Source organism: Phascolarctos cinereus, unplaced genomic scaffold (genome assembly GCF_003287225.1).
Source record: "Phascolarctos cinereus isolate Bilbo 61053 unplaced genomic scaffold, phaCin_HiC Scaffold_4;HRSCAF=312, whole genome shotgun sequence".
Lineage (NCBI taxonomy): Eukaryota > Metazoa > Chordata > Mammalia > Diprotodontia > Phascolarctidae > Phascolarctos > Phascolarctos cinereus.
Genome location: NW_027555847.1, coordinates 86,102,092 through 86,129,596, shown reverse-complemented (window position 1 = coordinate 86,129,596; position 27,505 = coordinate 86,102,092). Strand labels below are relative to the sequence as shown.

Genomic DNA, 27,505 nt, shown 5'->3' with positions numbered 1-27,505 from the left:
CCCCACTCCCGCTGACTTCATCGCCCAGGCAGCTCAGCTCGGCTCCGCGAACTGGGCGGAGCGTGCCTGGCTCTGTCTGCGGTCCGGTCATGTCGCGTGGAGGCCCGCGGGCTAGGACAGGGGCTGGGCTCCAGCTTGCACCCGCGCAATTAGCTATGGAGTCACCCTGGGGCGCTCCAGGCAGATGGCTCTTGGCCTCTGTCCTCCAATGCTAGGGCGTCCCAGCTGGCTCCTAGCCCAGGCCCCCACCAGGAACGGCTTCTCAGAATCATAGCCAATCACAATCGGGAGATCACTTCCTCCAACTTACCGTCCCCCCTCCTCTGACGGTGAGGGAAACTGAGGCCCAGAGAAGGGTCTGGACTTGCCTCGGGCCACTCAACCAGTCAGGTCTTAGAGTGAGGATAATAACCTCGAACCTAATACCAACAACAGCTGCCATTTCTATAAAACTTTAAAATCTACAAAGCATTTTATCTCCATTTTAGAGACGAGGGAATTGAGACTCAGATTCACTAAGCCAGAAAGTGTCAGACAGTATTTGGACCCAGGTTTTTTGCCTCTCAGGGTGGGGGCTCTTTCCCCTCCACGACGACTGAGGGAAGCTTCATCCATCTCTGCTTCCACACAAATACCATATTTTCCTCTTCCTTCCACTCTCTCTCCTCTTAGTCCTAGACTTTCAGAGCTCAGTTCAAGAGCCGCCTTCTACTACTTGAAGCCTTTGCTGATCTCTCTCTCCCATGCTCCCTCCCAACACCGTCTTTTAGACTGGGGCTTTGTGGCTAGAGAGCTGACCTCAGTCTGGAAGATCTGCCTCAGACACACTGGTTGGCAAGTCTTTAAGGCTATAAACTAAGAAAAAGTGCCACCTTGCTTACTTTCCTCTTCCAGGAGTTCTTTATTGATCTCACAGGTCCACTTCCTATCTCTTGTATACAACTCCATGTTGCTGTCCCCATCAGGATGCTCACTCCTTAAGAGCAGGAATTTTCATTTTAATCTTTGTAAGCACAGTGCCTATCACATTGTAGGTGTTCAATAAATTATTGTTGACTTTTCCTTCCCCATTAGGGTTGTTGTTCAGTTGTATCTGGCTCTTTGTGATTCCATTTGGGGTTTTCTTAGCAAAGAAACTGAAGTGGTTTGCCATTTCCTTCTCCAGCTCATTTTACAGATGAGGAAACTGAGGCAAAGAGAGTTAAGTGATTTGCCCACGGTCACACAGCTAGTAAATGTCTGAAGCCAGAATTGAACTCAGGTCTTCTCCAGGCCTTGTGCTCTATACCCTGTGTTACCTAGCTGCCACTTAAGGAGAGGGATCAAAGCCTTATTTCTCTTTTCTGTGTACCCAACTGAAGTACTTAATGTTTGTTAAGAGAATGAATGAATCTTGTCTTCTAACTTCCACTCACGAATGTGTAACCTGGCCTGGTCTGGAAATGCTCAGATCATATATAGATCTAGAACTGGAAAGAACCTCAGAGAGCATCTAGTCCAACACTTTCCCCCCTCCCATTATACAAATGAATAAACTGAGACTCAGGAAAGTCACAAGAGTAGTAGCAAAGGCAGGATTTGAATCCAGCTTTTGACTCCAGAACTTCTTCCCCATGAATCACCAGGTGGAAGGCAGTTCCGTAACACCTGAACTGTATCCCTAGCCAGACCATCTTTTCTTAATTCTAGGCTTGCATTTTCAGTTCCATTTTAATAGTTCAAATTTCATCTCAATGTCCTGCTGGTATTTCAAATCCAACATGTCCAGAAATAAACTCATGACCTTCCCCATAAATCTTGTTCCACTTACTACCATCAGGGCCAGGGGTAAGAAGTCATTTTCCTTTGATGGGCCTGGATCTCCTTTTCTGTAAATGGAGGGATTTGGAATCAATGATCTTTAAGATCTTTTCCAACTCTAAAAGGATTATTTGACTCAGAGGTGGTTTCTGTTAATGACTCTGTGGCATTCTGTCAGTCATCAAAACCTCTGACATCATCTTTCTCTCCTATTCCTTCTACCACCAACCATTTGCTGAAGCCTGTGAATTTTACTTCCACAAGCATTTTGCAACTGCTCTTTACTCTTCAGGAAGATTCCAGTTGCTTCTCTTTCTCCCCCACTATACTCACTATATACACTATACTTAAATGTACAAGCCTATTGATCCCAGGAGGAAGATCTCTCTCTTTCTCCAATAGATTCTTCCTGCTCCCTCCCTGCCTGAAATTTCTTCATATTTCAGTGGAAAGGTACCTTAGAGGCTCATATTATCTAACTCCCTCATTTTTTATATACATAGGGAAAATGATGGGGGAGGGATTTGCCTAAGGACACACAGAAACCAGGTCTCTTGATGTTTGGTGCGGGATTCTTCCTGCCTGACTATGTCTTTGGACCATGAAATGCCCTACTTTTCTCTTTCCTTTCTTTATATGTACATAAGAGTAATGAAAAGTTTATTTACATAGTGGCTTAAAGTTTACAAGACGCCTTCCTCCCTACAGTCCTGTGATTATTAGCGTTAACTGCATTTTATTGAGGAAGAAGCTGCCACAGTAGAAAAGTGACATGCCTGAGTGGAGAAGTAACATGCTATAGGTCACATTAGTAGTAAGAAATGGAGTCAAGATGAACAAGGAAGGGGGTAGCTAGGCAGCACAGTGGATAGAGCACCGGCCCTGGAGTCAGGAGGACTTGAGTTCAAATCCAGCCTCAGACACTTGACACTAGCTGTGTGACCCTGGGCAAGTCACTTCACCCCATTAACCTGGGGGGGGAAAAAAAGATGAACAAGGTGACTGGCTTTGAATCCTGTACCTGCAGCTTTCGACCTTTGTCTCTCTGAGCAAATCACTTCTCTGGGCTTTGATTTCCTCCCCTTCTAAATGGACTACATCAGGAGTTCAGAGCCTCTTTTGTGTTTATTGATCCCTTGGGCAGGCTGGTGAAGCATATGGGTTCCTTTACTCAGAATCATGTTTTTAAATGCACAAAATAAAAAAAAATAGAATTACAAAGGAAACTCATCATATTGAAATACAGTTTTCAAAAAAGTTGCTTTTTTAAAAGCAAATTTATGGACCAGGTTCTTAGCTCCTGACCTAGATGATCCCTAAGGTTCCTTCCAGCTGCTATGATCCACTGGTTTTTAGCATCCAAGTACAGCCCTGGCTGCTTTAATCCCTGTCTAAAATAACTTCCTGCTTTATTCTACAACTGTTCTCCTGCCTGCATTTTCTGGATTTTTTGGATGTCAAGGAATCTCAGAAGGCCCTCCTGATAGGGACAGAGGGAAGTTGCCATAAAGGGCAGCTGTCACAGGTCCTGCTTGTCAAGTGGCTGTGGGAACTCTGAAAAGGATGATGAAACTGTTGATGGTTCAACTGAAAGGCTTTGTGGCTGACTCTGTTGAGCTCTCAGGGTGTCTGTGAAATGGTTCCAGGAGCCCAGCAAGCGCTTTATAAATATCCACTGACTCCGAGACATGGAGAAAGAAGCTAGCCACTTGGGCAGCTGAGAGGGCGGGGGGTATCAAGAAGCAGGTTTCACTTGGCTGCCTGGCCAACCGCAGTCAGTGATCGCCAGTGGCCGATCCAAGAGAAGGTGTGTGTCCACAGGTCAACCTGACTTCTCTTTGTCCTCAGAGATTGAAAAATGTTCAAGAGTGTTCTTCTACAAATGGCTCTTAGATGCATCTGTTCCTTTTGGGACAAGAAAGAAAAGCTTCTGGAAGCAAAGAAAATTTGGACTCTCCCTGAGATGGCAGCAAGCAGCCTATGCAAGCTACTTCAGATGTTAATATCATTCCATTTTTCCTTTCTTTATTTCCTGTTAGTAAATTCCACTGTCTCTATGACAAGTGAGTGAATTCTTTGGGGGTTATGCTAAGACAGGAAGAAGCCTTTGGATTCCAAGTTGGGGAAGGGCACAGGGTCCAAGGGTTATCTGGGGGAAAATAATATAGTCCCCAAGATGTTATTTTTTATTTTTGCCTTTGGGTATTAAAAACATGTTTTGCTGATGCCTTTCATCTTGGCATCAGAGTCACTTCAATGTCCCCTTTGGACTGAATCCTCCCTTGTGATGAAGAAAATCAGAAACAGGGACCACATGTGAAATATAAGCATGTGAAAATGCATATGTTATGCTGTCCTAGTTAATCTCCTGCCAGGCAGGAGGTGGGGAGGTATGTTTTATTACTTATTCTCCAGGATTGTCACTGGTTTTTCAATCACTCGGAGTTCAGCTTTTTTTTGGTGATCTTTTCATTTACACTGTTGCTGTTGTATATTTTGTCCTACTCTGTATCAGTCCATAGAAATCTTCCCATGTTTCTCTGAATCCCTCATAGTTATCAGTATGTACTCCACAGTTTTTTCAGCCATTCCACAATTAATGAGTGCCTAATTTCTTTCTGGTTCTTTGAATAAAGAATTATGCTATGAATATTTGGATACATATTCACCTATGTTCCTTTTACTTTCTTGGGGTATATAGGCAGTAGTAGGATTCTTGAGTTCAAAGAGTATGGACAGTTTCATCACTTTTCATTCATTCCAAATTGTTATCTAGAATGGTTGAGCCACGTTATAGCTTCACCAATAGGTGATGGGGTATGCCTATCTTCCCCTAGTCCCTTCAACATGGACTCTTCCCATCTTTTGCCCCTTTTTGTCAATTTGCATGGAGTTATTTTGAGTTACATTTCCCCTACTCTAAGTTATTTGGAGCATGTTTTTATGAGATCATTATTATGGTTTGCAATTCTTTTGAAAACTGTTTACATCCTTTAACAACTAATCAATTAGGGAGCTTCTAGACTAAAATGCAGAAACTATGCATGCTGATGAAGGCTGGGAAAGCTAGGTACATTTTGTGCATTTGTAGTTTGAAGTCCAAACTTCAAGTTCCATCAAGTGCCTTGAAGAAAGCAGCTCCATAGTAGCTGTTCCAAGTCTATTCGTCAGTACATAAACACTGTTGGCTACAGACTCTGGGCACATCAAGCACCCACTTTAATACAGAACTCCCAGAAACTGACTTCATTAAAGTGTAGGGCCTTGGTTAACCTTGACCCTGCCCTAAATCAACTCTCTATGAATCTCAATGGGATGACGACCAGTGAGAAGGAAAATGTGTGCTAGAGAGATCTGAGCCTCACAGAGGCACGGTTGTCTCTGATGCTGTGATGCTCCACACATGTAGCCAAGTATCTGCTCCATGTGTGAGCCTTCATCTAGGTGTGTTTTATCCTCTGACATTTTGGGGGAGGTTATGGTGCCAGCTTCAAGTTTATTCTGGATCTGGGACAGGATCAACAGACACTTGACTAGATTGGTCTACTGGCTGTACTTTCTTCTTCCTCATGTTTGGAAAGAGAACAAACTAAAGGTGATTTTATGTCATCACAAGATGGAGGAGTGGGTTACAAGCCTCAGCCAACTTGGATTCATCCCTTGCTATGGTTGGCAAAGGCCCATCTTTCCCTTCCCTAATCCCTAGCACTTCATCAGCCAAAGTGAAAGCCCCTTCCCTTGTTACCACTCCTGAAACTTTCATTTTCATCCCCATCAGTACTACCTCCATAGGCTTTATTTTGCTCAGCCCTACCCTTCCATTGTGCCCTCCAGGACCCCTTTCTATCGTTAAACTTTCCATCATCCTAGCTGACCAACTGAGACTTGGAGGAGGGCAAGCTGGCCTAGCTGAAGCAGCAAGACACTCTGGGGGAAGAGACAAGAGGCAGTAGAGGCCAGGTGAGTAAAATTACTGACCCCACCTTGACCACTACCTTCCCTCAGCCCATGATGGAGATATCCCAAGACCCCGAGCCCAAGAACCCTGACCACTGGCTCCTGGATCCATCATTAAAGGGAGAAGTCCCTGTAAAAAGAAGCCAGCTATCCTTGCCACTAGCAATACCAAATTACTGACCAAGTACTACTGATAGGCAGGGAATATCCAAGCCTCCTAGTCCACTGGTTCCAGCCCAACCCCCACAGCCACTATCGATGGAAGCAACTCTTAGGTAGATGCTGCTTGGTAACTTTCTCCGTAGATGCTTCAGGTACTGAGGACCTTGAAAAGAAAGTTTTCACTGCTAAAGTCCTTGGCACTGTCAAATGGCTCAACGTCAGAAATGGATATCATTTTAGCAGTAGAAATATCATTAAAGAAGATACCTTGCCATCTGCTATGCTGCTGAACCCTGGAAACTATGGGGACTTTCTATCGATCTTGCAACTGAAACCTCATTTTATGTCCCCCCCCACCCCCGCCAATTAGTATGTAAACTTTTTGAGACTAGGGACTGTCTTGCTTTAACACAGAGCTCCACACAGAATAAATGCTTAATAAATACTTTTTCAAAGTTTTGGTAGAAGCCAAAGACCTATCTCTACCATCATGATGGGTGTCCAGTCCAGCTAATTAAGAAAGGAAAAGACAAAGGAAAGAAAGAAAAAAAAGAAAATCACTGCCTCTGATTCCAGTGATGGCTGCTTGAATTTTATTAAGGGAAATGAAGTTTGATTGCTGGCTTTTGCTGCAAAGATCATGCCATTGGTTGATATTTCTAGATTTTGCTTAAAGGTTGTGTATGTGACCCATGTTTCTTTTTGGGTCTTGTACAAAAGCAATAAAGAAAGACTGATATCATTAAAAAATACTTTTTCTTTCATTCATCCTAGACCTCTTTCTTCTTTCCATATTTTTGTATTCAGTGAAACCTGACTCCTTTGTTATGATCTCTAGTACTGGATGCTTCTTCTCAAGTACCAACCCACTGGAGCAGGAGAAGAACCAACATACTTCTTGTTCCTCATCTCCCCTACAAATCCCCTCCTTTCTATCATCATTCAGCATATCTCTACCTTTGAAGTGTATTATGACTAGGTGCTTTCTGATTCACCTACAGGCCCATAGGTCATTTCCCTTCCTTCTTGAAGTTCAGTGCCTGTCTCACTGTTGTTCCCTCCAAACCTCAAACCTCTTTCTATGTCATCCCCTTTCTCTCCTCTTTTGTACAGAAAGTGGGTCCTTCTCCATGCCAATGCCAACGACTCTTCAAAAGCTTCCCTCTTCAATTTCCTTTCTATCATCTTTGATCTTTCCTTGTCAATAGTTTCCTGTTGCCTACAAATATGCCCTGGGCTCCTCTATCCTTGAAAAACTTTCACTTGACCCTTAAGTCTCTTCAAGCTATGGTTCTCTAGTTCTTCTCCCTTTCATAGCTAAACAGCCTAGGGGGAAAAAAAAGTCATCTACATACACACCCAAGAACAGCCATCTATTGGGAGGGTAGGGAAGAATCCTTATTAAACGATAACTGCTAGGAAAACTGGAAAGCAGTTTGGTAGAAAAGAGGCTTAGACCAGCATCTTATATACCACAATGACTTCTAAATGGAGAGGACCTGAATTTAAAGGTCACACCATAAAAAAACTAGAGGAGAACAGACAGAAATGGCTTTAAAATCTGTGTTTTGGAATGGGGGAAGTTGATCACCAAACAAGGGATAAAAGGTATTACAAAAGACATAAAAGGCCATTAAAATTATAGAACTCTTCATGTTGCCATCTTAACTAGAAGTGCTCACTTAAATTAGAGAAAATGTAAAAGCTTTTGCATAAACAAAATCAATTTATCTAAAATCAGAAGCTGCCATGTGGGGAAAACATCTTTGCATTAAATACGGTTAAAAATAGAATGCCCAAGATGTATAGGCAACTGAGAAAAATACTTAACCCTGACAGTAGAGGTTCTTAACATTTTTTTTTGCATCATGGGCCTCTTTGGTGAAACCTTCGGATCCCTTCTCAGAATAATGTTTTTAAAGGCATAAAATAAAACACACAAGATTACAAAGGAAACCTATACTGAAATATAGTTATGAAGATAATTTTTTTTAAAGTTCACAAAGCCTAGGTTAAGGACCTCTGACCTACTGCCATTCTCCAGTGGAAAAGAAACTAGCTTTAAAAAGACTTACAAACTGTAAACAAGCTAATGAAAACATGCTCCAAATCATAAATATTAAGAGAGATCCAAATCCAAACAACGCAGAAGGTTTCATTTCATATCAGGCAAATCAGCAAAAATGACAAAAGATAAGAACTGTCAATGCTGGAGGGAATATTGGTGGAGACATGAAGTGATCTGAGCATTCTGGATATCAAGTCTGAATAATGCAGTAAAAGCAAAGGTGCCCCCATTTCCCCATTCTTGTTCTAGAAATGCTACTATAGGAATAAGATGAGAGAGAAAATAAGGGCATTAACATAGGCAAAGAGAAGACAAAAGTATCCTTATTTGATAATGACAGTGATTTTACCTAGATAACCCCAGAGAATCAGCAAGTTTTCATTGTTGTTGTTGTTTTTTAATGCAACCTTCAGGGCCCCAAATGGTTCAGATGGAAGGACTGATCTGTGGACAAGGATAAGAGAGAGACAGCCATCTGGGTGGCTTAAGGACAGCAGAATCTCAGACTTGGGACTTAAGGACATTGAATTGGAGGCTTCTGAGCTACCCTTGATGTCATTGTTCTCTGTGGTTCTGCTGACCTCGCTGAGGCCCTTGCTGTTACTACTGCTGTCCTTGGCAATGAGCCCTTATCCCTTCTTCCGATGGCAGCACTCCCCATGTGGATGACTTTTGGATCCATCTTGTTCTCCACAGAGGTTACCACCAAGTGTCGGACTTTCTCTTTCACCTCCAGATGCTTTCTCAGCTCTTCTGCCATCTTGGCCAGATTCTACTTTGTAGGATATATATTGTTATCGTTTGCATGGTGTGTGGGCTCTGCTTCACTGATCTGGAGGGCACTGGAATACACATGTAAAAGCTGTACAGTTACTTTTCCTGATGCTCAGATAGATGTATTGTGCATTGAAGTCCTTGATCATGCACAGCCCTTGGGGCCTAGTCCATGAGCTCCTGTGGTAGATAAAGCAAGCACTGGGAACATTATGTAGCCAGAAATGTGATCTGTTTCTAGCAGATATCATCTGGGTCTTTCTCCATCTTGGCCAAGATACAGTCCATGAGTTTCCCATTCTCATTCTCAGAAACATAAGAGAACTGAGCCCATGATATGGCCATGATAGAAACAGTATTCCATCTGACAGTTTTCTAGAAGGTGCAGCTGGTTAATGTTGCATATTCATCAGGTCCACTAGATGAGAAGAGGGTGAAGTAAAGAAAGAGAGACCAGTGTAAACCCTTGGACTGTGATCTCTCTTTGGAGAAGCCAAGAGACCACCAGCCTATGGTATGTGTGATTTAGTGGGGGAAAGAGAGAGATAGGTTAGGGTGGGGACAGGAATAGAGAAGGCCATGGGGGTGATTCTTACCCTCATGGAAGAATCACAGAAGAGACATGGAAATCCTCTCTTTGAATAAAAGATATGGACCCATATCCTTTATAAGTCCGTAATAGGGAAGAGTCAACTCCTTCCTGGCTAGGACCCTCTCTCTCAACAAACAAATTGAAACAATCACAGGATACAAAATAAAGTAGAAATCATCAGCATTTGTGTATAGCAATAACAAAATCAAGAAGGACATAATAGAAAGGGAAGTCTTGTTTAAATAACGACAAAATACACAAGATATCTAGGAGTCAATCTACCAAGGCACAATTAAGAGTTATATAGATAACAATTACAAAACACTCCCCAAGTAAATAAAGAATAACTTAAATAAATAATTGGAGTGTTATTCAGTGTTAATGGCTGGACCATGCCAATGTAATAAAAATTATACTACCTAAATTAATTTACAAAATTAAGGCTTTATCATTTAGACTTCAAGGGGATACTTTATAGAGCTAAAAATATACAGAATAACACATGATAAAAAAATGAACAAAATTCATTTAGAAGAACAAAAGATCTAGATCTCAAGGGAAATAACAAAATGCAGGAATGAAGGAACAATAGTGCTTCTCTTGTATTAGAAAACAGTTCTGGGGGCAGCTAGGTGGCACAGTGGAGATAGCTCCGGCCCTAGATTCAGGAGGACCTGAGTTCAAATCTGACCTCGGACACATAACACTCACTAGCTGTGTGACCCTGGGCAAATCACTTAACCCCGTTGCCTAGCCAAAAAAACAAACAAACAACCCCCCCCCCAAAAAAAAAACAGTTCTATTGTGTCAGAAAAGAGTTGGTAATGGATAAAAATAGAAAAGTAAAGCAATAAAACTAACAAAATAAAGAAGAATCAGAAACAATTTAACACAGTACTCAATAACTCAGTAACATAAATTATTTGGGAGAAGAGCTCCATACTTGAGCAGTCTGACCCAAATTACGTTCAGACCAGTAACTTACATTGTACCCCACCATAAACTAAAAAATGAACATGAAACACGAATAGTAAAAGTCATGCCACAAAAATAGAAAGAAAAGAATGGAACCCAATCAAATATATCTTTCAGAGCTAAGAGCAGGGGGAGAGTTCTTTAGAAAACATGGGATAGAGATGATCACAAATGACAAAATGACAAAACTGTATGAAATTGAAAGTTTTGGCACCAATCAAATCAATGCATCTAGGATAAGAAGGGAAGCTTTAAGTATCAAGACACAAAACTGCATCAGATATCTCTGATAAGGATCTGAAATCCAAAATATGTAGAGAACTTAAAAGAACAAGAGCCATTTCCCAGTGGATAGGCGGTCAAAGGATGGGAATAAACAGTTCTCAAAAGAATCAGAAACTACTAAAATCATGAAAGACTGTTCCAATGTATTAATAAAAGAAATGCAAATCAAAGCCATTCTGAGGTTTCACTTTATACTCAGCAAGTTAAAGGTGACAAAAAACAGGAATAGTCAGTATTGGATAGATTGTGTGAAGACAGGTATACTGATGCACCATTAGGGGAGCTGTGAGGCAGCCTAACCATTCTGGAAAGTTAATTTGGAATTATGCTAATCAGGTGACTACAAGGTCCATTCCCTTTGACCCAGAGATACTATTGCTAGGCATATACCCTAAAGAAATACACCCCAAAGACAAAAAGAAAGCCCCAGTATACACTAAAATACTTATAGTAGCAATTTTTTTTTGGTAGTAACAAAGAACTGGAAAAAAAAGCAGATGCCCATCAATTTTTAAACAAATCCTCACATGTGAATGTAGTGAAATATTACTGAAGACTACAGAGAAGTATGGAACGATTTATATGAATAGATGCAAAATGAAGTAGACAAAATCAGGAAAACAATAAACAAAACTACAACAATGTAAATTGCAAAAAACAAAACAAAACAAAACCAAAAAAATCAAAAAACCCCAAAACACTCTTGCATGCTATTCAATTATACTGACAAAGCTTGGACCCAAAGAAGAGATGAAAAACATATCTACCTCCCTTCTTTTCAGAGGTGGGGAACTTTGCAGAGGTGTGGGACTTTGCAGAAGTGTGTATACAGAATATTTTTATATATTTTCAGGATTGGTTGATATATTGGTTAGTTTTGTGGAATTGTTTTTATCCCTCTGTTTGATTGTTCTTTAGGTATGGGAGGGAGGATGGATATATTCAGAAGATGGTTTAAAAATAAAAAAAAATCAGTAAAATTTAAAAAAATTTGTTTTGAATTATACAAGAAAAGTGGACTACATTGTCCATAACTTTTGACTTAGCATTCCCATTACTAAATATATGCCCAAGAAAGTTGAAGATGAATATAGAAGTTAAACACATATCCAAATATTTCAAGCAGCACTTTTTGTGGTAGCAAAGAACTGGAAACAAATCGGGTGTCCATCAAATGGGGATAGTTGAAAAAGCTGTGGTATATGAATATAATGGAATGTTATTGTGCAGAAAGAAATGACGAAATACAGGGAATTCAGAGAAACACGGGAGGATTTGTATGAACCAACGCATAGGTACTGGACTAAGAATTAGGGATACAAAATGAAAAAGAAAAAAAAAGAGGCAGCTATGTGATAAATCACTGGGCCTTGAGTGAAGAAGACCTAAGTTCAAACGTAGCCTCAAACACTTACTAGCTGTATGAACTTGGGCAAGTCACTTAACCTCTATATACCTCAGTTTCCTCAAATATAAAATGGGGATAGTAATAGCACCTACTGTCCAGGGTTGTTATGAGGATCAAATGAGATAATATTTATAAAGTGCTTAGCAGACAGCATGGAACATGATAGGCACTTAATAATGCTTGTTCTCTCCTCCCTTACCAAAGAAACTTACAGTCTACCAAATCATTAGATCATCTTCGCAGTAGAGAAGACATAACCTATGGGTGTGAATCATTACCTGTGCAATCAAATGCACTTGTATTGGTTTGTATTATTTAACTTTGCCCCTCTTGAAAGAGAGGCTTGGGTAGGGGCAGCTAGGTGGCACAGTGGATACAGCACTGGGCCTAGATTCAGGAGGACCTGAGTTCAAATCTGACCTCACACACGTAACACTTACCAGCTGTGTGACCCTGGGCAAGTCACTTAACCCCACTGCCTAGCAAAAAAAAAAAAAGAGAGAGAGAGGCTTGGGGAGGGGGCTGTTACTGGGAAGTGACAGTGGTTTATATATACATACATATATACAGTTCATTTTGAACTTAAATATATAAAGACAAAAAAGAACATTTTCACGTATACAGTACAACATCAAAAGAGGATTCACTAAAAAACCATGAAGTTATATTTCACAGTTTATTTTATTTTGAAAAATGACATAACTAATACACATTATTTTTAAAGTCACTTTCTATGCTATCTTTCTTTTGTCTTCTGCTTTGCACTTTTCATTTTTCCTTCCCTCCCCCACCCTGCCCTAGAGATGGCTACCATTAGACATAAACACATATTACCATACTTTTATTTGTCAGTTCTCTCTCTGGAGGCAGAAAGCACCTTCCTTCATAGGTCCTTTGTAGTTGGTTTGAGTATTTATAACACTTAAAATTACTTATTTGTTCAAAGTTGTTCTTAAAGCTCTATTGATGTTACTCTATCCGAGGTTTAATTGGTTCTGCTCATTCAGCTCTTCATTATTTCATACAAGTCTTTCTATGTATTTCTAAAATCAAAGAGCTCATCATTTTCCATAGCACTGTGACATTCCATCACAACCATATACCACAACCCGTTTAGCCATTTCCCAACTGATGGGCATCCCCACAGTTTTCAGTTCTTTGCCACCATTGGTATATATGTTTTTAAAAGCATCAATAAAATAAAGTTATCTACCTCTAACAAAATCCTGTAACTGGAAATTCTAGTACCTGGAGCAGATTCAGCTGAGTGTGGGGGTGAGAGGTAGAAGAGAAAAAGACCTAGAACATTCTGAACCCTGTGCTGGAGAACTCGACTATTTGAAACTAGGGTGGTCTACCCCAAACAGGTACAATTACTCTAATGCCATTGGGGAAAGTTGGCTTGGAGAGGGATGTGATGATATAACCCTCAGAATGGGGTGTTGGGCAAGAGGTGCTGAGATGAAGGTAGGGTACACCTTCTCCCTAAAGAAGCCCTGGCCTCTTTTAGCCCTCTGTTAGCCCCATGCCACTGAGTCGGCCATAACTGGCCCAGGAAAGAAATTCAATGCTTACCAGCCACTTCAGGGCCAAAAGACTGAAGCACACGCCAGCTTCTGAGCAATGTTGGTGCCCTAAGGCAGAGCCCCTGTGGCTCTCTACTAGTTATGGCTCTGTCATCTATATTTCTTGACTCCACTTCTTCAGTTCCTTTTGCAGTCTGATTTTCAGTCTCTCCACTCCAATGAACTGTTTCCTCCAGGAACATCAATAATTTCAACTGCTTCACTGGATGGCTTTTTCTCAGTCTTCATCCTCCTCATCTTCTCTGGCAGCTTTGATGCTGTTGATCACCTCATGTTCAGGGATACTCTCCCCTCTCCTGGCTTCTGTGAAATGGCTGTTTTCTGTTTTGTTTCTTCCTGTGTGACCACCCCCTGGCTCACTGGCTCATTGTCCAGCACCCATGCATTAAGCATGGGTTTTCTTCAGGTTCCCAACCCCTCTTTCTCTGTTTTCTCTTCTGTTGATCTCATCTGTCTTGATGTGGCCAGGAACCAGCTCTAAATAAATAAGTCCCAAATCTGAGTGTCCAGTTATAATCCCTCTCTTCAATCCTGTGTCACCAAATGTCTCCTGGATCTCCACCTAGTTGACCCATAGTCAGCCCTCATTAAACATGCACAACAAAACTCATTAACCTAACCTACCCTTATTCTAAAAAGTTCTGTTGACAGAACCACCACATGTCCAGTAATGCAGGTTTGCAACACTGGAGTCAATCTTAGACTCATTCCTTTCCTTCCATCCCTATATCCAATCATTTGCTGATTCTACCCCAATAACATCTCTCCCAACTATCCCCTTCACTCCAGATACATGCCACTCCCCTCATATCACCTCTTCTATGCACTACTGTAATGCCCCCCTACTGTGTCTCCCTGCTTTTAGCCACCCCTTTCCCTAATCATTCCTTCGCATAGCTTCCAAGGTAATTTCCCTAAGGTGCAGGTCTCATGTCACTCCCTATTCAAAAATTTTCAATGCACTAGGATAAATAGGGAGGCTGGCTATAGGGAAACAACAACTAACATATATATGTGTTTATGTATGAATGTATGACCAAAAGCCATTCTCCAAGAGATAAGTGGTCAGATTACATGAACAAACAATTCTCAAAAGAATTGCAAACTTTTAACAACTGTATGAAAGAATTCTCCAAGCCACCAATAATAATTAGAGAAATACAAATCAAAACAGTCCTGAAGTTTTACCTCACTGACTGCAAATTGGTAAAGATGACGAAAGAGAGGAATAACATATGGTTGAGAGGTTGTGGGAAGACAGGCACACTGGTGCACTGTTGGCGGACCTGTGAATCAGCAGGACCGTTTTGGAAAGAAACTTGGTTTTATGCAAAGAAAGTGCCTAACATGTTCCTACCCTCTGACTGAGGGATTCCATTACTAGAATTATACACCAAGGAAGAAGAAAGGAAGGAAACAAACACTTATTAAGCACCTACTATGTGCCAGCCATTGTGCTAAGTGCTTTATAAGGAGGTCATTAATAATAAGAACATCCCCATATACACAAAAAGATTTATAGCAGTGGTTTCTGTGATAGCAAAGAGTTGGAAATGAAGTAGATGTCCATCTATTTGGGAATGGCTAAACATATTGTGGCACATGAATATAATGGAATATTACTATGCTGAAAGAAATTATGAATATGAGGAATACAGAGAAGCATGAACTGTTGCAGGGTTAAGTAAGCAGAGCCAGAAAATAATATATAATGATTACAATAATGCAAATGAACAAAAAAATCAAACTATAAAACTATCAAAAGGGAAAATTACAAAGACCAAGCATGGCTCCAAAGAAAGAAAAGATATGAGAAGATGTTTTCACTTGCTCTTTTCTACAGGCTGGAAGCCTACAGCTGTGGTACATCACACATATTTTCAGACTTTTTTTGGTTAAAGCAATCCATTTTGCTGATTTTTTCCTCCTTTTTTTTTTCTTTAAAAAGATTATTTGTTACATGGGATGCGTCTCTGGGAAAATGGATATGGAGGATAGTGGAGGGAATTTTGGTGGAAAAAAGATATCAGTAAAAATTGATTTAAAAAACTTTTCAACGTGGCTGCTGAGCCACCAGGTTAGTAATCATTGCCAGAGTATGGAGAACAGGAAGGACACGGAATGATTGAAAAGAGGCAAATGCTGTCCAGGTTTTCAAAAGAGCAGAGAGTGGAATCTGCAAACCACTGGCCAAGGAGCTTGATATCATTCATGGTAAAAAAAAACATCTAGAAAAGGCAGTCACAATCACAAGGAGCCAGCATGGCTTAGTCAAAAACAGGTCATGCCAGGCCAGTGTCACATTCTTTTTTAAACAACATTATTAGACTAGGCAAGGTAATGCTGTAGATGCAGTTTACATTTGACTAAATCTCTCATGTTACTCTGGAGGAAAGATGGAATGAGGTGAATTAGACAATGGTACAAGACATCTAGAATTGGGTGAATGGCCAAACCCAAAGAGTGGTCATTACATCACTGTTCAATGTCATCTTATAAAGAGGCCCTCCAATGGAGTGACTCAGGAATCTGTCCTTGATGAAATGCCATTTTTAACATTTCTATTAATGATTTGGATAAAGGCAAGATGAACGCTTTTTATCAAATATGTAGACGAAAAGAAGCTAAAATATGATATGGTAGCATCCAGCAAGATCTCAAAAAGTTAAAATGCTGGTCTGACTAAATTAAATATAATACAACTAAATATAAGTATCACAACTTAATTTAAAAAATCAATTTCACAAGTACAAGATGAAGGAAACATTGCAATATTGCATTTCTTGTGAAAATGGTATGGGAATTTTAGTAGACTGCAAGCCTATTGGACACCAGTGTAACATAGCAGTCAAAAGAGCTGATATTAATTGGAAACATAGTAGGTGCCACATCAATTATTATCATTAATTAGAAACATAGTAGGTGGCATGCATGCAAAGGAATATTACTGTACTATACAAAACAATCAATATCAAGAATTCTGAGAATCATGTAGAGACTTACATGAACGAATACGGAAAGTAAAAACCACACAACTATGTAAATGGAGATAACAATAAAATCAAACTGAATGCCAGGTAAACTTGGTTATGAAGAAGAGATGAGCAAATGTGGAATATGCTACTGGACACAGCATGTTGGTGGTTTTTCCTGAGCTGTTCTTTCTTTTTAAATGTTTGTCACTGGGGAGGTTTTGATGGGTTTGGGAGGAAAGGAGGTGTATATTTGTAAATGAATGTGGTATCAAAATAAAATGCATCAATATAAAAAAATTTGATAGTCTACATTAAGAGGGGAAGCCTGTCTAGGGCTAGAGGTGACGGTCTCTCTCTACGTGACCCTGGCAAGATCATATCTGACGCGCTACATTCAGTTCTGGGCACAATGTTTGAGGAAGGATATTAATAAGTTAGAGAGATGGGTGACCACATTGGGAAAAAGCCTCAAGATCATAGAAGGAACAGTTGAAAGAAATGGACGTGTTTAGTCTGGAGAACAGAAGACTTCAGGGCTATGCAAAAGCTGTCTTCTGGTATATGAAGGGCTTTTGTCTGGGAAAAGGATTGTACTTAATCTGCTTGGCTCCAAAGGGCAGAATGAGGACCGATAAATAGATGCTGAAGAAATATGGATTTAGGCTTTAAATGAGGAAAAGCTTGCTAAAAAAGGAGTATCAGTCCCACAATGTAATGTACTACCCAGAAGATAGAGGGCCTACTTCAAGCAAAGGCTGGACTACGGCCTGGTCAGTGTAGTGACTTAAGTGCCTCGGTTCTGGGGTCACCTGGACGAATGGATTGGGACGGAGGCACATGCATGTTCATGCCCAGGCTAACTGCCCTTCCTTGAGTGTTTTAGACTGCATTTCCAAGACCAGCTTCTCAGGAGAGAGGATATTAGACTGGGAGCCAGCAGAACTCAGTTCTTGTCCTGGTTCTGCCTTTGGCTTGCATGACTTCAAGAAAGTCCCATTTCCAGGTCTCCATTTCATAAGGATCATAGACTTTAGAACTCGAAGAGAGTTCTACCCATCATCTAACTATTCTACTCCAATCCCTTCATTTAGAAAGGAGGCACATGAGGCTTGAAAGTTTAAGGGATTTTCCCCTAAGTTGTACAGGCAGAACATGGCAAAGCTGGAATTCAAACTCTAGTCTTCCAATAGTAAATCCATTGCTTTTTCTATCGACTCCCAAGAGGAAGTCATTTCCCACAGCCCTTCAACCTTCCCAACTTAGTCATCCCAGCAGTCCTACCACCCAAATGCTACAGACCCCAGGATTGCCATACCACATTGGTGTCTCTTTCCAAGGCAGGTTCCAAGCTCAAATCACGGGGACCACAACAGTCTAAGCGGATCAGGGCTCGGCATCGGTAATGGCAAGTAAACTTGCAGTCTGGGGAAAGGAGGGAAAGATAGTGAGTCAAAGGGATAGGCCCCATTCCTTTTCCATCTCCCAAAACCCATTGTCCCAGTCCTGGCAGCCAGAAATTCTCATGGCTCTCCAGGTCCCCCTGGTGGACTTGTTGGGGAGAACACATCCTCCCAGAAGGCTGAATTGAAAGGAACTGCCTAAAATGGGCCATCAAGGTACTGAGGACCAATGTCCTCATCTTGTGGGGATCAAAGTCTCTACCTTCCAGTTGCTCAAATGTAACAGATGCTTCCTCTCCTTCTGCCCTTCCCCCCTGGACTTCTGTACTCTCCCAACCCGGTTATGCTTTAACTGAGGCAGAGAAAGAAAGACATTCTGTGGATTCAGCTGTGCATTAATACATTCACAGGCCATGGTGAAACTTGACCACATCAAAGATAGGCAAAGGCTACTGATACACTTACACACACAAAGATACACGCACAAGCTGAGGAAGATGTTCAGCGGAGCAATACACATTCATACCCTACAGATGCTTAGTCACAAACTCTCTCAGAAATATATTGATACATTTGTGCTGATAAAATCTGATAAATAGGTACCCTGACACATTCACAAACCACCCAGTTACACAGTACATAAGCTACATGTCTGTTACACTGTTGCCTTCATACACAGATCTGTGGCTTACTGATAGAGTCCTCAACCATACTTATTCTTTCTTCACAGACGAAACTGACGAAACCCCACTGATACATTAAAACTTTAAACTTCACAGAAAACTGATAAATTTGCACATCATTATTATACGGTCACATTTTGCATGGACATATTACACAGGTAGGTGGCACAATGGATAGAGAGCCTGGCCTTGAGTCAGGAAGATTTACCTTCCTGAGCTCAAATCTGGCCTCAGACATTTACTAGCTGTTTGACCCTGGGCAAGTCACTTAACCCTGTTTGCCTCAGTTTCCTCATGTGTAAAATGAGCTGGAGAAGGAAATGGCAAACCACTCCAGTTATCTTAACCCTAAATGGGGTTAGGAAGAGTTGGGCATGACTGAAAGGACTGAAACAAAACCATTACATTACACATATGTACATCCTCATACTGTTGCCACATGCTGATACATTTATATGTGATATACTGTTGCACACACAATGATATATAGGCTAATACCGTCTGGTATATTTTGTGGGGACAAACAGAGTCACATAGTTTGACATTGATTTTGCCATTGTGTATAAATTTCTCCACTGGTAAAGGTTCATCTATCCTTGTGATTCTGGTCTCCCCCTAATCCCCAAATTAGATAGGAGGATCTACTCAATGGACTGGAAACATTCCTCTGGATCTATTTCTATCTCAGGGTATCTCAACGGTATCTATTAGTATATATTGGGTATCTATTAGTATCTCATTATACCATTTGGACTGTCCCACTATTATTCCACATTCTTGTTTCTCAACTAACCCATCTCTCTCTCTCTCTCTCTCTCTCTCTCTCTCTCTCTCTCTCTCTCTCTCTCTCTCTCTCTCTTTGGCAATTGGGGTTAAGTGACTTGCCCAGGGTCACACAGCTAGTAAGTGTCAAGTGTTTGGTCTGAGGCCACATTTGAACTCAGGTCCTCCTGACTTCAGAGCCGGTGCTCTATCCACTGCACCACCTAGCTGCCCCTCAACTAACCCATCTCCTCTTGTGTCCAAACGGCCACTTCTCACACCCAAGGCACTGCTAATAATTCACTGCTCAGTATGATTCTTTAGAGATTATAGTGTTTCGAGATTCAGTCATCATCAGGAAACTACTGGTGGTTCAAAAGATGTCTTGCTGCAACATTTTCCAAATGTGATCCAACTGAATGAATACTCCTGCCTCATTTTGACTTCAGCATCTGCCAGCAGCAAGCACACCAGCAGTATCTGTCCAAGATCTAACTAGAGAGACAGACAGACTTACTTGAAATGCTTCCTGCCAGTCAAAGGCACCTGGAGACGTCATGGAGGCAGCACGCATGTGGTCTGCGGACCTCTCGGAGTGCCTGAGACTTTTTCAGGGAGTCTATGAGGTCAAAAATACTTTCATAATAATACAAAGCCATTTAAATGCTTAATATGGTAAATGGCAATAGATATAATCCACATAACAAAACTCTTGGCAAGGGGGTGGGGCTCAATAATTTTTGAGAAGGTAAAGAGGTCCTTAGGCCAAAAAGTTGGAGAATGGTTGCCACATAGAGTGTTGGACTTGGAGTCAAGAAGATCTGAGTTCAAATTCCAACTCTGCCTCTCAAGGCTGCATGACCATGGGTACTTCTGTCACATAACCTGTGTCTACGTTTCCACATCTGTACAACGAGAATAATAATAGCTATAGTAACCTACCTCCTAAGGCTGTTATAAAAATCGAATTTGATCATACATAGAAAGAGTTGTGTAGGCTTTAAGATGCTATATCAGAGATTACCAAACTTATTTGGTCCCCTTTAAAAAAATTACTCAGTGCCCCCCTGGAAATCTACTTTCTTTAACCCATTAATGATTTTTTAAAAAAATTTGCATAATTTCAAAAACATAAAACATTTTTTAAAAAGACACACCTTAAATTTAGTGTATTGTAAATTTGTGGTTTTTTCCTGCATCAAAATTTTGATGACGCAATATTGCATCATGTAACTGTATAGTATCATATTGTAAACAAGTCATTACATGCACATATTCCCACCCATGCATGTTGTACTTCCTGACAATGCACAACAGGCTTGCCTGCCAACACTTGCTTGTTAAGACCTGTCAATAGACTTGACCACTGATTGGTTATAACTTTCATTTTGTGTGTTTATTTGGAAATAATGTAATCACTATGACTTTAACTCTGTTACACAACAGATAAAACATGTACAAACTGTTCTTCAAAGTTTTCTTCTCTTCTTTCCTTATGCTTCCACTGCCCCCTTGTCTTTATTCAATGCCCCCAATTGCACCTGAGGCTACTACCACCCTGCCCTGGTTCATTTCAGCACCCTCCAGAGGGCATTGCCCACTTTGGGAGCCTATGTGCTATATGAATGTCAGTCACAAAAAGATGATGGTGAGATAATAGAACATAATCTCGAAGCCAGGGACAGTTTCATTTTTGTCTTTGTATCTCCAGCACCTAGCATAGCATCTGGCATACAGTAGGTGCTTAATAAATGATTGCAGCTAATGTCATAGTCTGGATAATGTGTTTGTCCAAATACTTTGTGTTTCCATAGTACCAACAGTTAGCGAGATCTCTTTCATGTTACTGTAGATCTCACTGAGGATGCTTTTTTATTTTTTAATTTTTTAAATCTTTTTAGCTTTTTGGTGAGACAATTGGGGGTAAGTGATTTGCCCAGGATCATACAGCTAGTTAAATGTCTGCGGCTGGATTTGAACTTAAGTCTTCCTGACTCCAAGGCCAGAGCTCTATCCACTGCGCCACCTAGCTGCCTCTTGAGGAGGCTTTTTTTTTTTTTGGCTAGGCAATGGGGTTAAGCGACTTGCTCAGGGTCACACAGCTAATAAGTGTTATATGTCTGAGGCCAGATTTGAACTCAAGTCCTCCTGACTTCAGGGCTGGAGCTCTCTCCACTGTATCACCTAGCTGACCCCTTGAGGAGGCTTTTTTAGGAAAATAGTTTTTATCATGGGCAAATGGACAAATTTAGAGAACCTATACATAAACAGATAATCTTTTGTTTAGACCCCATACAGAACATCTGCAACAGCAGTTGGTAACAGCACTGGCAAACATCTCAGGTGAGTATGCATCAACACTTCATAATGAAGTTTCAGTGGGAAACTGAGCAGTATTGATGCCACAGTCCCATCTCTCACACCCACTCCAGGAGACACCTTCTTTCACCAGTCCCTTTTAAGGTGTGTTAAAAAAAAAGACAAAAACAAAAAACAAACAAAAAACCCCCCCACCAACACAGAGACTGTGGGAACTTACACATTTGATAAGCCTCTCAATCCAATTGTACGGCCATAAAGCCCATACAACTATAATCTGTAGAAAATCACCAACAAAAGCCTGACTGTCCCCTTTTCATGGTGTCTTTATCGAACTGGCAATCTGAGTATAGACCACTTTAACAAAAATAGTATAAGAACAAGAAAGTAAGCATATTGCTTAATAGTTGCTGATGCCTTTTTGGGGATGGGAGAGTGGAGGGGGGGAAAATCATTTAATCTTTTTGATCCTTTTGGAATCTTCCTTCTCTGAGATATTTTGAAAAAACAATCCCAAATGCATTTCAAATTATGTCCTCTCTAGCATTTTTCATTTTCTCCACTCATCATTTTTTAAAAAAAAATATTAGTTTTTAAAATTAACTACACTTTCTTTTTAAATTGAATTTCAGTGTATTTTCAAGTCAGCATTCTTTTCTTCCCCAACCCCACAATGAGAAAGCAAGAAAAACAAAAGTTATTACAAACATGTATAGACAAGTAAAACAAATTTCCACACTGGCCATGTCCACAAAGTTTCAATCTTTGCTGTGAATTCATCACACCTTTGCATCTGGAGGTGGGGAGTGTATTTCATTAGGATTCCTGTGTTACAGTGTTAGTCCTTGAACTCCAGGCCTCATCAACCCTCGGCTGGACCTACTGCAATCGACTCCTCCCATATAGTATTTCTAAAAGCTTTCTCTTTCTTTCCCCCCTCCCCCAGAGGAACACAGCTGATCTCACAGTTGGGTTCTGATCATGACTGCCAACTAAATTCAAGTCTTCTTAGTTGAAGAGAGAGAGTAGTGTTTACAGAGAAAGAATGAAATAGTTCCAGTTCTCAAGAAGTTTACATTCTACTGAGGAGATAACAATATGTAATAATTGGATCTTGTCCTAATCTCTTTACAGATTGATTTTCTCAACTGCTTTCCACTATTTTGGGAGTAATTACTCAAAGTCTTTGTCTCCCTTCTCTAAGTTAAACAAATGAACTTGGACCCTAAACAAGTATTGCTCTACACTTGCAAATAAATTAAGTGTGCTGGGAGCAATTTCTGGCCTCATTTTACATCAGTTAGATTTCATTAAGGAATGGTGATTGTCAATGTCTTTACTTTTGTCCAATTCTTATTTTTCAGGATCAACAGGTTGTTTAAACATGTTGGATTGAGACTACTCTAATTGTCCAGACTTTTTTCATTTTTACTTTCTATTCTGCCATTTACTTTTTTTTTGTATGTGCGTGTGCTAGGTATTTGACACTCTGTCCACACATACACTGACAGCAGATTTTGGTACCACTAGTTTGCAACAACCAGTCATTTCCTGTTTGGTAAGATAGTCTTTTATTTTCTCTCTCTCTCTCTCTCTCTCTCTTCTCTCTCTCTCTCTCTCTCTCTCTCTCGTTATTATATCTTTGGTGTTTACTCTGCCTAGCACCTTCTAACTCTCTTCAAAGAAATTATTCATGATGTGCAGAGTGAGGCTTCTGAGTAGTACACACATTTTTCTCCACATTCATTTCTTGATTCAGAACCGTATTTTCTAACATGACTCATTCTCTTTACTTTCATAACAAAGTCACCAAGTGTTAAGATGTGTGTTCACTTACTTTGTATGACTTGGCTGTCAAGTTCTATCATTTCTCTATTCTTTTTCTTGTATAAGAAATTTGGACATATGACCTTCATTACTCCTGAGACCTTGATCTCATCAACTCTCAACCTGAATTACTTCGATGTCCTGCTTGGTATCTCTGCCTAACATCTCCCTCCTCTCTCTAATTCACTGTCTACACAGCAGCCAAATTGAGAGGCCTCATGAACGAGTCTGGTGATGCCACTCATCTCACCCAGAAGCTATAAGGGGGCTCCTTACTGCCTCCAGGATAAAACGTGAACTGCTGTTGGCATTTAAAATCTTCCCCACCTAGCATCGGATTCCAATCCTGGCTGTAACACCATTGCCTCTCTCCTATCTCAGCCTCTGCACAGGCTGTCCGTTCCGCTTTGCCTGGAATGCCCGCCTCCCTCACTTCTACCAGCTCATGTGAGCTTTTACGGGAGGCCTACGCTGGTCCCCTGGTTCAAGAGAGCATAGAGTTAGGGCTGGAAGGGACCTTTGGGGCCATTGACTCCAAATCCCTCATTTTATAGGTGAGGAAGCAGAGGCCCTGAGGAGTTACGTGAATGACAGCGAGGTGCTGCCATAGTGCATGGAGTGCCAGGCCTGAAGTCAGGAAGATTCATCTTCCTGAGTTCAAATCTGCCCTCCGATGCTTACTAGCTGTATGACCTTGGGCAAGTCACTTAATCCTGTTTGTCTCAGTTTCCTCATCTGCAAAATGAGCTGGAGAAGGAAATGGCAAACCACTCCAGTATCTTTGCCAAGAAAACCCCAAAAAAGAGTTGGACAAGAATGAAAACGACTGAACAACACGTGGCTGAGTGTCTGAGGCAGGATTGAAATGTGGGTCTTCCTGACTCCAAATCTAGCCTTCTTATCCATTAGTTCACCCAGCTGCAGTCCGCACTCCTCAAATTAATTTGTATTTGCTTTATGTGTATTTTTATTTATTTATGGGCATGTCACATCCTCCCCCCCCTTCCCCATATAACTTATGCTTTTTGTGGGGAAGGGTTTTTTATTCTTTGCATCCCTAGCACTGGTCACATCGCAGGACACACAGTAGGTGCTCAATGAATTGAAGGTTGGCTGAATGTCAAATGATTATATGGTGTTTTGTTTGTTTTTGCACAGTCTGAGCACTGTGAAGATAAGATGATTCAAATGTTACATTAAATGATGTTTCTTGTTGCCTCTGCACAGGAAATCAACTCCCATCATTTGCTTCTCCGAGAAGAAGCTGTGAACCCTGGCTACACTTAGATTTAATGCCCTCTTATTTTATCAATAGCTAGAGTATTAACATCCCGTTCTCCAATAATGTGTCAGCTTGTGTCACTGGGCAAAGATGGAGCTTAAAATATCAATAGTTAAATTTATGTTGGTTGACTGTCCAAGAACTGTGTGATTTCTAGCACCTTCTGTCCCTTCCCCACAGATCTTCTGTGTCATTGAGCAGTTTCTGGAAGGGAGTTCCACAGGACCCCCAGCCATTTTCTATGGGTCACTGAAGCAAAAAATAAACAAACAAAAACCAAAAACCCCTGCCCAATCCAAAAACAAACCACTTAGTGGTCTTGTTTTTCTGTGAAGATGTTCACTATCCTTCATTAGACTGGTCCTCCAAGGACTGACATCACCAAGACTGCATTCAAAGCCTTTCCTGGTTGGTAGAATGGGCCAGGACTTGTACTGCACTGGCCAAACCTGGAGAAACCTCCGGTCTCTTCCATACACAATGAGGCATTTGGGTGGAGGGCACCAGTACCCCAATCCAGTAATACCTTACTGAGGAGGAGGCAGACAAGACAAAAGAAAGCAAAATGAAGCTTCGGGAGTGGCCAAACCCGAGCCTGGAGCAGGGGTGGGGCAATGTGAGAGAAGAGACACGTCAGGCCAGGCCGGTACTAATTTGTAGATAAGAATCCTTGGAAATTAGCACATTTGTAGTTTCTATGCAAATATCGCTCAAAGTGCTTTTGGACGGTTTGTCCAGTAAGTAGGTTAAATATTTGCCCTGCAATGTAATGCAATGCAACACTGCTAAGGTTTAGCAGCTAAGACCTTCTTCTGGGATTGGCCAAAGGCAAACTTCAGCCATAGCAGGTCAAATCTGACCGAACGCTGAAGCTGTTGCTTCCCCCTTCCGCAGCGTTGTGGCTGGGGAGCAGGGGCTTGTGCTGCTGAAGTCTTAAAACAATTTACTAATGGGTCTTGGGATGGTGATAGGGTCTGGTGTGTAGCTGCTGGCCACGAGGTCATCACCTCCCCCATGGTCACAGTGAAAGAATGTGGAGAGGGAAAACCTATTACAAATGTGGGTCTGAGGCTGTGATTTGCACCAAGGACCCTTTCCTGACAGCCCGCGGGTGCTCCCCAACCCCCCACCTTAGGCACACTCACTGCTGCTTGAGTACTGTAACTAACCTGGCTAACGCCAGCGTTCAAGGCAACGTACACCTAGTTACAGGTGCATAGAAAATCCCGGATCCCATTCCCTTAAGAACTAAGATGTTCTCGCCCTTATCCACACTCCCGAAGCCGTGCACCCGACAGGCAGGACACTTATTCCCAAAGGCACAGCTCATAGCAGCTCCCACGTGGTCACACTTGAGCACTTTGAGCCTCGGCGGGTCTAGAGTGCAGGCTCCCCACCCACCCCACCCTCGTATTTAGAGACCCCAGTACTCACGGACACATTGCAGGCCTTTGCGAATGACGCCCCAGATAAAGTCCCCACAGAGGTCGCACCAAGTGTGGGTACCAGGCCCTGACGGGCGGAAGCAGTGGCCCCGGCCCGGTCCGGCCGTGAGTCGGGGATCGCTGTGGCCGCCCAGCAGACGGACTTGACGGCCGCGGAGCAGCACGTCTGGGCCGCGGCCCGGGGCGATGCGCAGCGCATTGGCGCGCTCCAGCCGGCCCGGACTCCGAGGGCCCGAGCTCCGGCCAATCTCCTGCCCCCGTAGGCCGTCGGGGGACCGGACCAAGTTCCGCAGCTCGATCAGCTCCGGCTCTGCAGACATCACACTCTCCAGGAGTCCCGGGACTCCGCTGTGGCTGGGCAAGGAGCAGCGAAGCCCCTTTCTGGCCGGGCAGGGAGTAGTCCTGCCTGTTTTGGTCACTTCTCTCAGTGCTCTTTAGCTGGGACAGTTACTGCTTCGTTCTCCACTTCCGTCCCATCCCCCCATTCTCCCCCCTCCCCCCAGTCTAAGTTCAGCCTCTCTCTGCCTTTTTTTTTAGTTCTCTGTCCATCTTGATCTTTGCCTCTCGGACTCAGTGGACCGCTCAGCACCCTGGCTCTCGGACCCTCTCGCTGCCAGGGGTTCCCTCGCCTTGGCTCTGCCCCCTCCTGGGATGGATAGCAGAGGTTTTTGCCGCCTCCTCCTCCTCCTCCCGTCTATGGGTCCCAGTGGACTCAGAGCAGCAGCAGGAGCACGATAAGGGCGGAGCCGGCCCTTCCAATTCCTAGCGGCTTCGGAGGCTGGAGTACGCTCCCCCGCACCCCCGTCCCCGGCCCCCACTTCGAAGGCTCGGGCAGTGTTTGACAACCGGCCCCGCCCCAACCCAGGGGCCCTGCCTCGGTTTGCTAAGATCTCCGGAGCCAAAGCCACGCAATGGAAACTAGAGTCAGGGAGGGGGCTGGCAGAACTCAGCCTTTGACTCGGGGCGGGAAACGAGCTCAGGGAGGGAACAACTGGAGGGAAGGGGATCCGAGCAAACCAGACCAGAAATGTGCAAGTTGGGATGAAGGAGCCACAGGGGTCCACCTTATCCTCTACAGGGAAAGGAAAGAGGGAGGGGGCAATGGGCTGAGAACGTTTGCGGCGTCTCTCCTCCCCCAACAAGGGGAAGGAAGTTGGACCTTAGAAGCACGAGTGCCAAATGGGGCAGTGCTCCATGCTGTCCTT

General features: G+C 42.2%; 1 protein-coding gene and 1 pseudogene across 1 annotated transcript in view; both read right to left on the bottom strand.

Annotated features, from left to right (window-relative positions):
• Positions 1 to 27,089, bottom strand: part of RASSF1 (Ras association domain family member 1) — a 36,831-nt gene extending 9,742 nt beyond the window's left edge. Inside the window, exons 1-2 of the mRNA XM_020999295.2 lie at positions 26,290 to 27,089; positions 17,898 to 18,004 (exon numbers count right to left, since the gene is read on the bottom strand). Coding sequence (XP_020854954.1) covers positions 17,898 to 18,004; positions 26,290 to 26,620 — 438 coding nt within the window. The 5' untranslated portion in view covers positions 26,621 to 27,089. The remainder of the gene's footprint in view (positions 1 to 17,897; positions 18,005 to 26,289) is intronic.
• LOC144457013 (N-alpha-acetyltransferase 10 pseudogene) lies at positions 9 to 9,363 on the bottom strand (annotated as a pseudogene).
• Positions 27,090 to 27,505: the final 416 nt, after the last annotated feature.